General features: G+C 35.5%; 2 protein-coding genes across 2 annotated transcripts; both read right to left on the reverse strand.

Moving 5' to 3' along the window:
- Positions 1–120: 120 nt before the first annotated feature.
- Positions 121–4,223, reverse strand: LOC110803413 (protein KINESIN LIGHT CHAIN-RELATED 1). Its single transcript, XM_022008920.2, has 3 exons — positions 3,308–4,223; positions 1,742–2,650; positions 121–707 (listed from the first exon to the last, which is right to left on the reverse strand). Exons 1-3 carry the CDS (start codon positions 3,973–3,975, stop codon positions 470–472), a joined length of 1,815 nt encoding a protein of 604 aa, XP_021864612.1. The 5' UTR covers positions 3,976–4,223; the 3' UTR covers positions 121–469.
- A 1,816-nt stretch (positions 4,224–6,039) lies between these two features.
- Positions 6,040–14,641, reverse strand: LOC110803419 (glutamine-dependent NAD(+) synthetase). The gene is made up of 13 exons (XM_022008928.2): positions 14,130–14,641; positions 13,176–13,481; positions 12,777–13,000; positions 12,503–12,606; positions 12,101–12,250; positions 9,929–10,097; positions 9,695–9,830; positions 9,128–9,266; positions 8,690–8,866; positions 8,308–8,475; positions 7,674–7,769; positions 6,704–6,832; positions 6,040–6,609 (listed from the first exon to the last, which is right to left on the reverse strand). The coding sequence occupies exons 1-13, from the start codon at positions 14,321–14,323 to the stop codon at positions 6,385–6,387; spliced, it is 2,217 nt and encodes a 738-aa protein (XP_021864620.2). The 5' UTR covers positions 14,324–14,641; the 3' UTR covers positions 6,040–6,384.
- Between the last annotated feature and the right edge of the window lie 1,242 nt (positions 14,642–15,883).

Genomic DNA, 15,883 nt, shown 5'->3' on the forward strand with positions numbered 1-15,883 from the left:
GAAAAAATAAAAAATAATGAACAGACTACACAAGTATATGTGCAAGATCACTAACCTACCTAACAACACACATCAAGCAAATCTCATTAAGAATCAGATAAGCCACACTTCACCAATAACTAAAAGAATCAACCACAGTTCTTTACTTTCATTAGCATGCATACTCTTTTCTGAGTACAATAACTTACAGAGTTACAGTTCAGTGGCAAATACTACTACAAATAATCTGAAGATAAATGGTAATGGTATTAGAGCTCATCCATACAGGCACCCATGAGGAGAGCTCCAGGTCGGACGAAGGAAGAAGAAAAAAAAATCACTTTCAGCAATCAATTTAAATAAATGAAATAAAGAGAACAAATTGGGACCTTTAACAAGTAAAGGCCACACAAAGCTTACATCATTGAAACTATACACTATGTTACACAACAGAGGCAGCTGCAATCTGGGAAGAACTTCTTCTTCTTCCTCAAATCCTAAAACCCAACCCTCCCCACCTCTTTGTTGTTGTCTCTTTCTTTGTTCTCTTAGAATTTGGATCGATGAGATTTTCGAGGGATTTTGTTTTTCTATTTCTGCTTTTGCCGGCTTCTTTCAATAGCTCGGCGAGTCTGCTCTTTTCATCATCAAAGTCGGCGTTTGCTGTACCTAGTTTCTCTTCCCTTAACTTGACTACATACTCCAAGATCTCAATAGAATCTTCTACTCTGTAAGAAGAAGAACATGGCCAGTAATATATCATTATCTATCCTCTTTTGATAGTTGACAATATCATTGTAGATTCTCAGCAAACAGGCTAGCATTTACTTTGTCTAGATAAACATCAATTTTCCCCAAAGTCCCACCCCAATTAAAAATGGATGTATAAAGTATTGTGCAGACAGAAACAGCCTAAAGTTGGAAGTTTTCAAAGGTGGAATACACTTTTCTTTTCAAGACCAGTTCACAAGGAAAGAGTAAAACGAATATTTGTCAGACAGCAATACTCACCCCTCATATATCTGATGAAAATAAAATTAAAGAATAAAACAGTCTCATAAAAAGTAAGTTAACTCCAACTAAAGCAAATGCTAAACACCTCAAACAAAGGCCGCAAAACAGGTGAAGAAAATGGCACAAGATAAGCATCTACCTCATCCCCACCCAAAAACCTCCCCCCACCCCGCGAAAGGGGCTGAGGAGAGCCTACTGTTAGTTGAAAAGATTACCTTGGTGTTAGTTGTTGAACGCAAAAATCACATCCGCTAGTATTTTTCCGTTTGTTACCCTCCAGGGTCAATAAGAATAATAAATTATGCACTAATAACTTAACTATCTTACTTAAAGCTCACTATAATCAACCATTAGTATAATATTCAACCCAAGAACCATTTTACATAGTACACTTTTTCTTTACTATCCTAACATAAGAGGTGGGTACTGCCTAATTTACTGAGCGGGTGGTAATCTGTTCTAACTTCAAAGTAAATTATTACCACCTCTCTTAAACTTAACACAAAAGGAGTTTTGTTCCGCATGTCCGCCCCACCGCCCACATCTTTCACCTCTAGATTTGAGGAAGATTGTATCTCAGACTATTACAGTAGAAGTAAATGCTTCTATTAAATACAGTGCATATAGGTAATTTAGCTAAAGCCAACCAATGTTTTACACATGTCACGACGTCAATGTATCGCAATACATAAACAAGCACGGAAAATCAACAAGAACACAAGAATGTGACTGAAAGATAGAATGATACCTTCCCATAGCATCATAAGTAGCTGCAAGGTTGCTATATACTCCAAGAGTGTCTTGATGACAAGGGCCACATTCTTGCTCCAATACTGCTCTAGCCTCTTCAAACAATTCGGCCGCCTGATCAATCTTAAACAACTGCACACACGCCAATCCCATCTGATTCAATAACACACCAAAGAAAGCAGATTTCCTTTCTCCACTAGCCCTAAGCTTGGCAACTGCGCTTTCAAAAGAGCTCAAAGCTTCACCATATCGACCAATCAAGTAATACATCACACCCATACGTGCTTCTAACCCTGCAATTGTGTTCTGTTGACCAGCTTTATCCTCCAACAATTTCAATGCCCTTTCCAAAAGCCTTAATGCCTCTTCGGGTTCATTAACAGACTCATAAACAGCTGCAATGTCACTCAATCCACTCGAAATCTCCTCTTGAGAGGTTCCAGGAACGGGTTTGTTGTATATCCTTAAAGCGTTCTCACAATAAGACTTTGACTCCCTAAGTTTACCCGTCTTGTAGTACAGGTCAGCAAGACGGACAAACACGGAGGCAACAGAAGGATGATTCTCACCCTTTGATGATTTAAAGACAGTTAGGGCTTTCTGATAGGAGAAAACAGCTTCATCAAAACGGCATAGAGACTGGTATATGTTGCCAATTCCAACATCAATGGAAGCAACCTCGTTTTCTTGTCCATTGGCAATCATGGCCATGCTGGCAAGAACAAGGTGTTCGAGGGCTGACTCGTAGTCCGCCTTTGCCTCTAATATGAGAGCCATCAAACGGCGATCAGCCGCCTCTTCGAGAGAGGCTGGAGCACTATGAGCACGGTGGATGTCTAGGGTTTGCTTACATAGTTTTTCAGCTTCATCAAATTGCATTGTTTGAACATGAGCTTCAGCCAAGTACCTGATAAAACAAACCCCAACTTTTTTTCAAAAACTGAACAAAAAAAGGAATACACTTATACAAATAAAACAAAGGCCTACCTAACTGTTTGGTGATGATTGGTGATGTGAGAATATGACATGCTAGCTAATTTCTGAGTTCTGACACTAAAACTCAAACTTGTTCATCAAAAGTGACAAATTTTGAACAGTTTTTATCATTGTCGTAAACAGCACAAAATTCAGGTTTTAAACCCCAATAAAATCAACAAACTCAAGGTTAGATTTGCCATTATTCTTCCAAAATTACTTTCTTCTTATGTTTTCCTCAACCAAGAAAAAAACACCACTTTTTTCTCCTATTAATATCATAAAACTATTCTAACTTTCACTAATTAACATAAACAATCCGCCAATTGGACAATTAAATTCACACAAATTGCATCATATTACCTAAACCTCAAAATATCCAAAATTAAAAAATCTTTCTCCTCCACAATTTCAGGAGTATAGGAAGGCACTAAACACAGTAACGTTAGGCGGGATTCGATTCGATCTCAAGTCTTAATATCACCGCCGCCCCCAAAAAAAATAAAAATTCCACCAACTAATAATAAACTGAAAAAAAATCCACAATTCTATAAACTCAGAAAATCTGGATTGTGTCAAAAGAGCTAACCTGCAAGTTTCGGCGACTCGAGGATCGGAATCCCCAAGAGTCTGAATCTGGATCTTCAACCCATCTTTATAACACTCAATCGACTTATCAATCTGACCCAACATAGAATGCGTATCACCCAACTGCATATACCCAGAAAACGCCGCCAAAGCATGATCAGTTCCTCTAGAAAGTTCTGGAACTTCAATTGCCCTTTCAAGCACAGGAATCGCCTCGTCAAACCTCCCTAAACTGCAATAAATCGCAGCAACAACATGAAGACTCATCGCCAAATCCAAATTCGGTTCCCCTTCAACCGCACATCTCTCGAACGATCTAGAAGCCCGAACCGCAAAATCCAGAGCCTTAACCGGGCCATCCCCAGAGGCAATAGTGTCTCTAGCAAGTTTGAGGAGAAACGGACCTAGATCCGGGTTGTCGAGGGAGGATTCATCTAAGTTGAGGGGTAGTTTTTGCGGGTCGGGTTTTTTCTTCCCGGAGGACCGGTCAGGGGAGGGTTTAGCCCGGGAGGTAGAGGGAGAAGGGGAGGGAGTGCGTCTGGGTGCGGGAGATGGGGAGTTGAGGCGAGACCCGGTAGAAGGGCGGATCTGGCTGGTGGGAGTGGTGGTTTCTGCGGTGGAGAGAGAAAGTGTTGGTGGTGGATTTTTAGCAGAGACTAAGCCTGGCATTTTTGTTTGTTTGACGGAGTGTGGGAGGAGAGAGAAAGAAGGAGAAGTTGGAGGAAGAAGATGAAGAATGAGTTGGTTTGTTGGTGGTGAAAGGTGAGTGATGTGAGTTAGGATGGAAATGGAAGCAAGCCAACTTAGCGAAGGTTAGAGGAGAAGGATGAAGGTGAGAGAAAGGGAAAAGGAAACCAATTATTATGGGAGTTTTTTTTTGGTCGTTGGATTTTTGTTTGTTTTTGGGGTTTTGGACAAATAGTACTCCTTTTAGTGTTATTTTCAATCAAAAACGTTTTTTAAAATCGGTTTTAAATTTATTTATTTTATACAAATCCTATAAATAATTACAAATAATTAATCTAATTGGAGTATTTTTTTTATATTGAGTCAATTCATTCTTTTTACATCGTATAATTTTCTAATTGCAAGAGTTAGACAAATAATGTAGAAATGGATGCGGATAAAGGTGAACTACTTAAGATTATGCAAGGTAGAGAATAGCTTTGTGACTATGCAACAATCATACCTAGAATTGACTCGATCTGGCTCATTCTCGAACCAAAGTTTTACTCGTTAATTGATGACCTAACCAGCTAACCTGTTTATATTAGCCTAATATATCCAAAACCGTATAACAAATTGTCAGAGGAGTTTAGTGTCAACCTATAAAATATTTTAAAAATTTTACTTGTACATTTTTAAAAAGAAATGAATGTCATAAGTGTTTTATGAAATAAACACATAGTACATCGTGTGCATCAAGAGCTAAAACACCTGTATTAGGTTCAAGGAGAGATTCGGAAAATCAAATCTTGACAAGTCAGAGACTGAAGGTAACAGCAAGAAATTTGGGTAGGTGCTGGGAAATAATTGGATTTGACAGGGTTAAAATTGACCAATTGGGATTAAATTAGAGTATTTTTCAATTCTTGTAAAAAATTGACAAAAGGCTCTTGATAATTGACTACAATATTTTGTTATTATTGAAGGAATACGTAAACTATAAATTGGAGCATCTAGCCATGTGAGTTTGGGCTTGCTTAGAAAGCTTCTGCATAGGATTTTGGGCCAGTTTGATAAAGTGGAAAAGCTATCACCATAATTTTAATTAGTCCAAATCATAAGGTTTATGGAATTAAGCCAAACAAATGAGGAATTTTCTTTTGAGAAGATATCAGAGTTTAGGCCTTGTTCTGTTTCATTTATTTTGACTTATTCAAGATAACATAATTTCCCCATAAGTTTGTAATTTAGACGATAGACCTAAAAAGATACAAGTATATAATTACAAGAATATTACTTCGTGAAAAGAACATGAATATATTTATTAATTATTACGTATAAATTTTATACTTCTAATAACAAATAAGTGAAATAATATATCGCATTGTTACAAATTTACAATGTACGGAGTAATGTTCTTTTGCACGTGCACACGTGTTTTTTTTAGTGCACCATACTCAATGTGCACCCTTGTCCATAACTCACGAAATGCATATGTTCAAGTTCAGAAAAATACGGAGTAATTTTTTTTAACACACTTAAGTTTTTTTCAAACAAAATAAGTCAAATAGAACATAACCTTAATATGGTAAAAACGTTCCTCACAAAATGTGGTTGTGGTGTAAAATATCCGCTACATCTTTCCTTAAAAAAAAGTTAGTAACACAGTTGTGTAATTTTTTGAGTTGGAGATGTCAGCCCATCTTTAAAAAAAAGTTAGTTACACAATTGTGTAATTTTTTGAGTTGGAGATGTCAGCCCATTGTACTTCCTTTATGTTGTTCAGTTCTTCTGATTTTCCCTTACTTTTCCCAACACCTACCCAATGTTCTTGTTATGGGATGGAATTGTGATTGCAGTACAAGGACTCTGAAGATTAGAGCTTCAATGACAATGTTCATAGTGGATTAGGAATACGAGGAATCACACTTCAGACATGGTAAAAGTAAATAACATTGGTTTAGATGCTAGTATAATGTAACCTTGGGGAGTAAATTTATCTTTCAAACTATTGAGATAAAAGTCTCCAAAGCTACCAAAACAGGAAACATAAATAAAAACGAAAAGTAAATTCTGAATGACTTCTTTCATTAAGAATCACCTAATCAAACATTCCTGATACCTCTGACATATTTATTGAATCTTTTTATTTCCCTCTAATAATGGATCTAAATTATTCACTTTCTATCTCTTGTGCGGCTTGTGCCTTTGAGCACCAAGGAATCAGATAACCAAGTCTGATGGATGAATTATGACAAAGTTCCCGGTGTTCCGGAATTATGGTGAGCAGATTAGAACAAGGTAAATTAGTAACAAAACTCAAAAAGATGTACATAAAGTAAAAACCTAAAATTAACACAAAACTAATAATGCAATAGCATTATAGCAACTTGCGTTGTTAATGCATTTTAACTACAAACCCACGTTAGGGTTTCCGGATCCAACTGCTGCCACTCCCATGCCACCAACATGATCCGATACAAGTTCTGGTTTATCATTGTCATCGGATTTCGCCAGGAGAACTTTGTCACCATTGATATCCTTAACGAGCTCATCAATTTTACGGAATTGAAACGGCCATTTTGAGTTGTACAAGAACTGACGCAGATCAAACCTGTTGTCCTCTGGTGAGTAGCTCTTCAAAAAGCAACAATTTTACATAAGGATTTGCAATCAACATCACCAATGTCCAGGAAAACAGTTTTTAATAGTGTTCAGCAGAAAAAGATACCTCTGCATGGTAGGAAGGCGTAAGTACAGTCATCTTGTGTCGATTGATGGAGTAGTACTTGAAGAAGAACTTCACCTTTTCAGCAATTTCTGATGGTGTCAATATTGAACCCCATTTAAAGCAAAGATCCTGCAAAGAATTGAAATAATACTTAGGCTCTGTTCTACTTATTTTGATTTATTTCAGACAAAATAAGTTCAGATAAGTTTAGATAATATAAGTTTAACAAAAATAAGTTTTTTTTAGACCACAAAAATAAGTTTATTTAGACAAAATAAGTTTTTTTCAGATAAAATAAGTTTAGATAAGAGTAGATAGGTTCAGTTCAGTCAAAACAAGTCCAATAGAACGGAGCCTTAGATAAGAAGAACCGGTACTTTTCATTTACCAAAAGTCCAAAACTCTACTTTTCCAGATTTCGATAAGGGATTTTGTTATGGATGAGGTCTAAAGTTATGGGAGTTCAGTTACTTGAATCATCACCAGCTATTTTTCTAACCAAGGAAGATGACAAATCAAATCCTAATTCATCATTCTCCACTTTAATTTTCATAAATCTATTGTCCGCTTCTCACGCCATCTAATTATCTATCAATCAGTTTTGAGTTTTCATTGACAATAAGCTGTTACGGAGTACTTGCTAAACCACATATAATCACTATCACCTCAAAATTCTACTCTTAAGTAACGACATTTCTAACTAACTTGAGTTTCTAAAAGCTAAGCTTAATAAGATAAAATTGTGCTTGGTCATTTTTAATGGTTTATTGCATCAAACAGTTGTAACAGTTGTCCTTTCATTAATATTTGGTCATGGAAGCAAAATACAATTTTTTTTAGCCATACAAATTGCAAAACAATCCAATATTTTTTTATTGCTTTTGTGTTCTCAACCTGCTTGTAGATCATATAAGGATTACTAGAAAATTAAACCACGTGCTCTTCAAAAATGAAGTAAAATAGTACATACCGTGAACATGGATACTGGACCGCGACGGTAAATTTTACGCAACCGTCCATAAACTGAGAGGTCATCGTATGTCATTCCCATGTCCACTTCATCCAGCTGTGGGGAAAACATAACATGGAGAAACTAAGAATTGATTTTCTACTTCAGGCATAAAAAATTACGCTATAGTTATGCTTCAAAATCTCTCAAGAAGAAAGAAAGAGAGAAGAAGTTACTTAGGGGTGCATAAATGTTAAATGAAAGAGAAGGTCGAGAAGAATTACAACAATCCACCTGTTTCAAACTCAATGGCTAATACCAGAAAAGCGGAAAACCAACAGGCACTCAAGATAGTATCAATTATTCAATTGTATAAGCCAATATAATATAATTTATAAAAGTCTTTAAATTTTCCAAGCTAAGCAAACAGGGTACTGGAAACTAGAAAGGACAACCAGGTCGATACAATGAATCCATAGTTCTGTGGCAACCTTCACTCAATACTGGCAAAAATGAATTTCACTATAAGCAGAAAATTCAAGTTAACTATTAATATAAGAAGATAAGCAAAAGGGCCAACATAGAAAAATTAATGAGATACAAGTAACAACATTCGACATAAGGATGTCCACAGATACATCTGCTAAAGAGTCACCTGGGTGTAATCTGAGCGTATTGGCTCAAGTTCAGCAGTTGGTGGAGCAGCTTCAACCTCTGCTAAGGAAGAGTAGCCAAGATGGACAGCAGCCCACCGCAAGAATGTTCGAAGATCCGTCTTACTAATACTTCCAATTGGATTTATGTCTGCTGAGCTACAATCATACTAAGAAACATAGACAAAGCATTAGTATACATGATCAATGATTGAGCTATGATAGGTGAAATATCCACAAGCATCAATCAACCGGTCTAATTGACACTCTAAATCTCTAATGTCATCATAATTATCAATAATTAGCTAATTCTGCCACGATGGATGACAATTACAGTACTTAAAATATTCACTAAAGGCATAAATTCAGACCATAAAATATTACCTTCGTCAAGTAACCACGCAATGCCTCATCGACATTGGAGCTACCAAGGACAAGATAAAATCCTGATTTGCTATGAACCCAAGGCAAAAGAGATGCCAACATGAAAGACAAAACCATTCTAATACGTGCTTGAATATTCTGTAGCCCCAAGTTTTCAGCATTTGATCCTCCATCAACCTGAATAACAACCAAGACATAAATTTTCAAAAGATCTTCACCAGTGTAATTTAATATAGTAACATAACAATTACTTCGTTAGTTGTATACTTGTATTATTTTTGTCAGCTATTTACCAAAGAAAAATACACTAATGGAGTGAACCACTAATAGTTTTCATAACAATATTAAGTCAGTTGAGAACTCCCAAATTAACTACAAATTTCACAATCAACCTTGGTCATTTCTTAGTCTTTTATAATTAAAGGGATCAGTGATTACCTTATAGCGAGGGCGTTTTCCTGTTAGTGTCTGAAACAAAGTTAGTAGTGCTGAAATAACACTGTCTATACTGACATCAAGATGCCATGACCCAATCTCATTTGCAAGCCCTTTGGCGCGTGATCTTGTCGCTTCAGAACTGCAAAAATGATGATTCTAACAATCAATATCAAATTGCATTATCTAAGCAGCAACAACCTCTCGTAATAAATAATAATAATTACGGGAAGGGTATGCATAGAGCCTTACCCCTAACCTTAGACATATTGTGCCATTTCTTTGAACTACAATTTTGAATTATAGGTTACCATCAATGTAAAGTGGGGAACATAATGCCCTACCATTTTTTAATCTCTTATCATCACATATTTAGATATGCAATGTCCATGCCAATGATTGAATTGAAAATCTAGACTACATTATCAGAGAACATCTTTGAAATACAAATTAAATAAACGACATTTGAACTTTTTCTCGTGCGTGAAAGAGTAGGGAGCACGCATCTTGGCACCTGTATGATGCACAAAACAGAAGGACGTTGCTTAGTTATAGAGTGGCACTTTTTACCTATTTTCAGTTCCCATGAATACCGTATAAAATATCCGCTTTGCGAACTCTTTGCTATCAGTTGGAAAGGTTCCATCAGGATACTGGCCAATCCTTATCGCATCGGCTTTTACTTTTTCATCTCCATTATGAATTTCTGGATACCAATCAGCATAACAATAAGAAAGCTGCAGAACTTGGCCGAGAAAAAGAGCTACATACACAAGTGATAGGTATGTTAATTGTGAAATTCACCTCTAACAACAAGCTGGCACATGTTACCAACAATTGCAGCAACAGAGGAGCTATCAGCACCACCAGAGAGTGGAAGCAAGAAACCAGAAGCTCCACTTCTTCTTAAATAGTCCCATAGCCAGCAGGCAGGTCCTAAAGCTATCTCCTCCTCAGGTTCATAATATTTAATCTACAAGTCACCATTGCATCTCCTTAAGACAGCTATATATGCACATACTTCATGTTGGTAAATATATTGTTGAAGGGAAATGATGCACTCATGTTCAGCAATGTTGAAAGAGTTTCTAACAAAAGCTTTTTAGTTCTGGGTTATAAAGGACTAGGTCAAATATCTCAACAAAATGTTATTTTACTTCTTATTTAGTAAAGTAGTAATCTAGTCTACAAGTTAACTACCAGTTGGATCAATAATTTATTCAAAACTGCCTCTTTGCAACAGTAAAATAGGTGATAAGATATTGAGGCGTACCTTAAGAAGTATGCAAAAGTATCTTTCTAGGACAAATCTAGATGTCTGATCTACCGACCTAAGCCCAGAAAATCGGACAAGGACGGCTTATTGGACCATGCCTCAAAGTATGTGAAAATAGCTTGCCCATGGCAGGCCATATTCCTTACTGCCTGACTATTCGGGGTGCGGCAGAATCCTTGGCCCATAATCACTGAACTAGGCCACCTTTGATTAGCTTAAAATTGAGGGTTTAAACTACAACTATAAAGGAGCCTTTTCTCATAAGACTCCACACATTTTAGGTACCGTTTGGCCAAGCTTCCAGGACCCAAAAGTTGAAACTAGGTCAAACACTACATTTTTTAAAAGTAGTTTCTAGGTGGCTTTTGTTAAGGCTAGAAATAAAAGGTTCAACTTGAAACTTTGTCAAATGTGTATCTCAAAGACCATTTTTGCATTTAATGAAACTTGGTTGTGGACCAGAACAACCCATTGACCCTCTAACCAATATACGAAGTATATATATTTCCTCTATTTCTTAATACATGCAACATTTGAGTTTTCTGCATTTATTTATAAATTTAACCTCATTCTATTACTAATACTTACTCTGTTCTCTTTTACTTGCAACGTTTTGACTTTTCACGTTTGTCTATGCACATTTTTAACTATTAATATCTTCAATTATCAATAAGTAAAGATTAAAAAAATGTTATGAAAATATACATTGAGACGAATGTAACAACACTCCACATGACCACATTTTTCCTTATATATTAATCACAAATATTATTAAATAGAAGTTTGTTAATAGTGTAAAACTAGGGGATGTTTATGTGTTGCATTGAGTAATTCTTATTTTCAGGTGAAATGCCTTTGCTCCTAAGAAATAATCCCAATGGGGCTAGTTGTCTTGATTCCTCATCAGGAAGTTAATCTAGTTCCTAAGTGAACCCAGGTCTGTCAAACTCAAAAGTGCACTTAAGGTCCATATCTAGTCAGTACAGTTATTAACTGTTTCATCTTCATAATAACTCACCTTAGACTTTTAGTCTTAAGCTGAGTCTCTCAAAAGTTGTATCCTCAGCCTTTGTAATCGGTAAGTCAGTAACATAATTGGAGGCTTTAAACACTTCAAGGATACTAAATGCTCCACAACTACCATGAGATAATCCAATTTTAAAATCACAAAAAAAAAAGGGTGAGTGTTAATTCACTTGAGTTAGCCTTGGTTTCAAGAGTGATCAATACTTAGAAACAGATTACTGTTCTGTAATTCTTGCCTTTAGATCCGTGGTGTATTTGGTGTCTTCTCCTAGGCCTACATTGTTAGGCAAGAGTCTGGAGGGGTAAGACTTGAGAGTTTTGCATGGTTGAATGGAGAGCCCATTAGCACAGTAGTGATATAAGTGAAGTGTTGTTGCAATACAACATTTTAATGTCTAGAATCGAGACCGTTCCAATTAGCAGGGAGCTTTAAAATTGACAACATTATATGAGGTACCCAAGCAAGAATAGCAATAAAAGTTCTCCCTTAAGTTTTTTTCCCCTTAGCAACCTGGATCTATTAAAAAGATATGTCCGACAAAAAATCCGAGGCAACCACTGTCTAAGCTTCAGAATATAGTATCCCCCTCCTACACTAAGCAAGGATTTCAGAGCATAATTTATGGAAATGATCATTTTGAACAACGTTTTACTTAAATGGACGAAGGGCTAACCTTAAGTGGGCAGGAAATAGGGTATTCCAAGTGGAATGATCGGCAAAGCTTGTATGGTGCTACAATACACTTGATTTGTTTTTCTTTATTCTCCATTTGTTTGCTCGCCTGTTGTTGAAAACTACTTGAGGAGAGCCTAAGGCTAGCAACCTGTGATGAATATAAAAAATATGTCAAATAAAGAGCAAACAAGCACAAGTTGTAACATAGCTAGAAGGAATTACAGCTACCAATGTACTCACATGACCAACATAAAGGAGTAAGCATTTGGGCATTCCATAATGCGCAGTTCGCCTAAATTCTATTATTGAAGAGGAAAAAGTAAACCCAAATACTTGAACTAAATAATGAGATCCTGATAACAAAAAGTAAAAAATCTAAATACCAAACATTCGAACTTACTGCATCAAGGTCCACGTGTGCGAAGACAACTTCCACATCCTTAAGTGAAAATTGTGAGCCTTGAGCAACCACATCTCCATTCACAACAACACAAGAACATCCATCTGCCACATCAATACAAAAGGAAAGGACCAAATAGGTAAACTATATTGTCATTACCAAAAACAGAATTACAAGATCTACAATTAATCAATAATAAAATTGACTGAATTCAGGTTTAGGTTTGTTTTTTTTAGAAAAAAAAGAAGGAAGAACAAACAAATGAAAGAGATACCGTAATATAAGCGTCCACCATCACAACCCTGCTGATTACTGTACATGTAAAGTCCTCCACGAGTACGTGTAGCACCTTTAAAAGCATCCATACGAGTATCAAGCTTTCTTAGTTGATGGTGGCTTCCACTAGCATTCATGAACACTTCAACACCAGCTAATGCAAGCTCAATATGAAGTGGTTCTGGACAAAATAACTCCTCGCAAATTTCAGCAGAAACAACTCTGATAAGAAAAATAAATACTTAGAACAATTTTCAAATGCTAACTGGGGGAGAGACAATAAAATATAAAAAAGAACAAGTTTGTTTGTAGAAGGAAATGATATCTAAAACTACAGGCATACATAAGAAGTGCTTGATAAGGTTTTGTATAACAAAATGCAAAACATGTAACATACGTGTCCAAGAACTTGACATATCCATAACCAAAGGGCACTGTCATTTGAGAGATGGCATCCGCAATATCAGGAGGTAGTTGAAAGTCCACTGTGCTATCTTTCTTCTGCCATGCAGCGAACCAGCGAAGCTCTCTGTAATTACCATCATTGGCAAGCAACATCTTTGGTCGTATCATGATGATTTTTCTATTCATACAAAGAACTTGGCAATTGTAACGAACCGATCCATTAATTATAGGCATCCCAAAGCTACAAAGTATACCATCTGTCCAATCCTCAACCAAAAGTTCCTTCAAACAATCCCATCTGCAATTTCGCCCAACAAGCGATAATTAGTCTCCATTCACAACTTGCACCAAAATATTACATGAGTAAGCCAGAAAGAAGGGGTGAAAGAGCTTCATGTTGACAGTTAATGTCACTCAAGATTAAACATCACACATATAGATAAGAGAGGTGTATGAAATGTATATACTACTTCGTGTTTATATACATCAAACTAACGTAATGGACTTGCTATTGCTACAAGCCTACAACAACCACAACTATGTCAATGCCTTAATCCCAGTAGGATGAAGTGCTATGTACTGATAATTCATATATAAAGGAAGCCTGAAGGTGTAAACTCCAAATGCAAAAACATAAGAACATATAATATGACAAATTGCAACATCCTGAGATTAAATTGATATATTTCCCCTAAATTAAATCATATACTCGTACTATACTTACCAAACTTTCCAAATGATCCAATTAATCAAGAACTGATCAAAACAAAACTAATTAATCAAAGGTGAAAAAATAGGAGCAACAAATCCGTAAACAAAAGAAAAATTAATCAAAGTTCAGGACATTGAATTAAAGTATCACCCTAAAATAGATTAATCAAAGTCAAATTGAATTAAAATAGATGAAATTGAGGAGCAAAAAAGGGGAAACGGTGAAGTAAATTACGCATGAGAAACAGTATCAAGCTCCAAGAAGTGATCTTCGCAGCCATAGCCAGTGATTTCAAGCTCAGGACCTAATCGAATAACAGCACCAGCATCTTTAGCCCTAGAAATCGATTCCTTAATATTCTTCAAATTGAGGTCGAAATCCATTGCCCATTGATTCAAATTACATGTTGCTACCTTGATCAACCTCATCTTTTTTCGTGTTCCTGTTGAAATTTGATCTTCTGGCGTTAATTCAACGCCTTAATTTTTCGATTTTCCGGTGAATTAGGGTGGTCCAAGGTTACCAGGAATTTGTTTTGTGAGTAGCATATGAATGTGGATTGTGGATTGTGGACTCTGAGAGAGACTCTGACTGAGGTTCGCGCTTTCTCACCTCTCTTTTTACGTAAAGATTTATATATATATATATCTTTTTGTGTGTGACCTGGAAAACGTTTTAATAGATGAGATTAGCAGATTACTTCTCTGTGTTTACCGATGAACGTGTTTTAGAAGGGGAGCAGTTCTGGTGTAATAAAAAGTCATACGACTTGCTCCATCTATAAAATAAATATGTATCTATCAAATATTCCATCCGACTCTAAATAATTGTTTTAGTTTTGTTTTCGCTCCATCTCTTTGAGTTTATTCCATACCATTTATAATATGTTGTTATCGCATGTCTCGGCTCATGTACCATTATTTAATTTAGCAAAAAGACAAGACTAATAACCTACGGAGTATTTGCTTTCATAACAAGTTGAATTAAATAATATCGATACAACCTTCACTGATTTATAAACTATATACCGTACGGAGTTATTAGTGTGACATAGGCCCTGTTCTTTTGTACTCCGTACTTAATTTCAATTTAGTTCAGCTCCATTTAGTTTGATTCAGTTCATCTCAGTTCAACTATATTCAGTTCCATTTAGTTCAGTTCAAAAGAACGACGTTGTGTTCCATTTACTGAACTGAATATATTATTATATTGCAATGTTCGTCTTTATGTGTTTATTATTATTATTTATTAATTGTTACATATTAATTATCTATTACTCCGTACTATATAATAAAAGAGACACCAGGAATGACACGTGTCAATTCCTGGTGCGATTTTTTCCCGCCAAAAACCATTTTCCCAAAAAAGTGTATATATTTTATTTTATTTTCTTTTCTTTTCTTTCTTTTTTTATAAATTATTTATGTATGGAAACAAAATTTAGTTTATAAACCATGACAATAATAGATACGACGTAATAATAATTATTCTAAATTAGTACTCCGTATTATTTTAGTCAAATCGCTATATTAATAATGAAAAATATATCACTCAATATTTTGGTCAAAGTACCATATTAGCATTTTAAATATGCACATTAAATGAATAAATTTAAACGAGTATGTTAAAAATGTTATAACTATTTAATAGTTTAGGAGATAATCCGTTAAATAATTTGTGAAAAAAATGATCAAAATCCATGCATGCACGGGATCTAATCTAGTTAGTTATTATTACGAAGTATTAACTATTAATTATTATTTGTTAATTACTACTACCTCTTTTTCAAAATGATATTTGCACTTTTCGTTTTACACCGTTTCGTAATGTTCTACTTTGTTTTATTCTATTTTTAAACATGGAAATTTACTACCTTACTCTTCTTTAACCCACAATATTTGCAGTTTTCCACTCACTTCCTCTTACTTTTTTTTTTTTCTTAAGCTCACCCACTTTTCACACATTTCTCTTACTTTATCAATATTTTA

The sequence above is a fragment of the Spinacia oleracea genome, chromosome 6, assembly GCF_020520425.1.
Source record: "Spinacia oleracea cultivar Varoflay chromosome 6, BTI_SOV_V1, whole genome shotgun sequence".
NCBI classification, from domain to species: domain Eukaryota; kingdom Viridiplantae; phylum Streptophyta; class Magnoliopsida; order Caryophyllales; family Amaranthaceae; genus Spinacia; species Spinacia oleracea.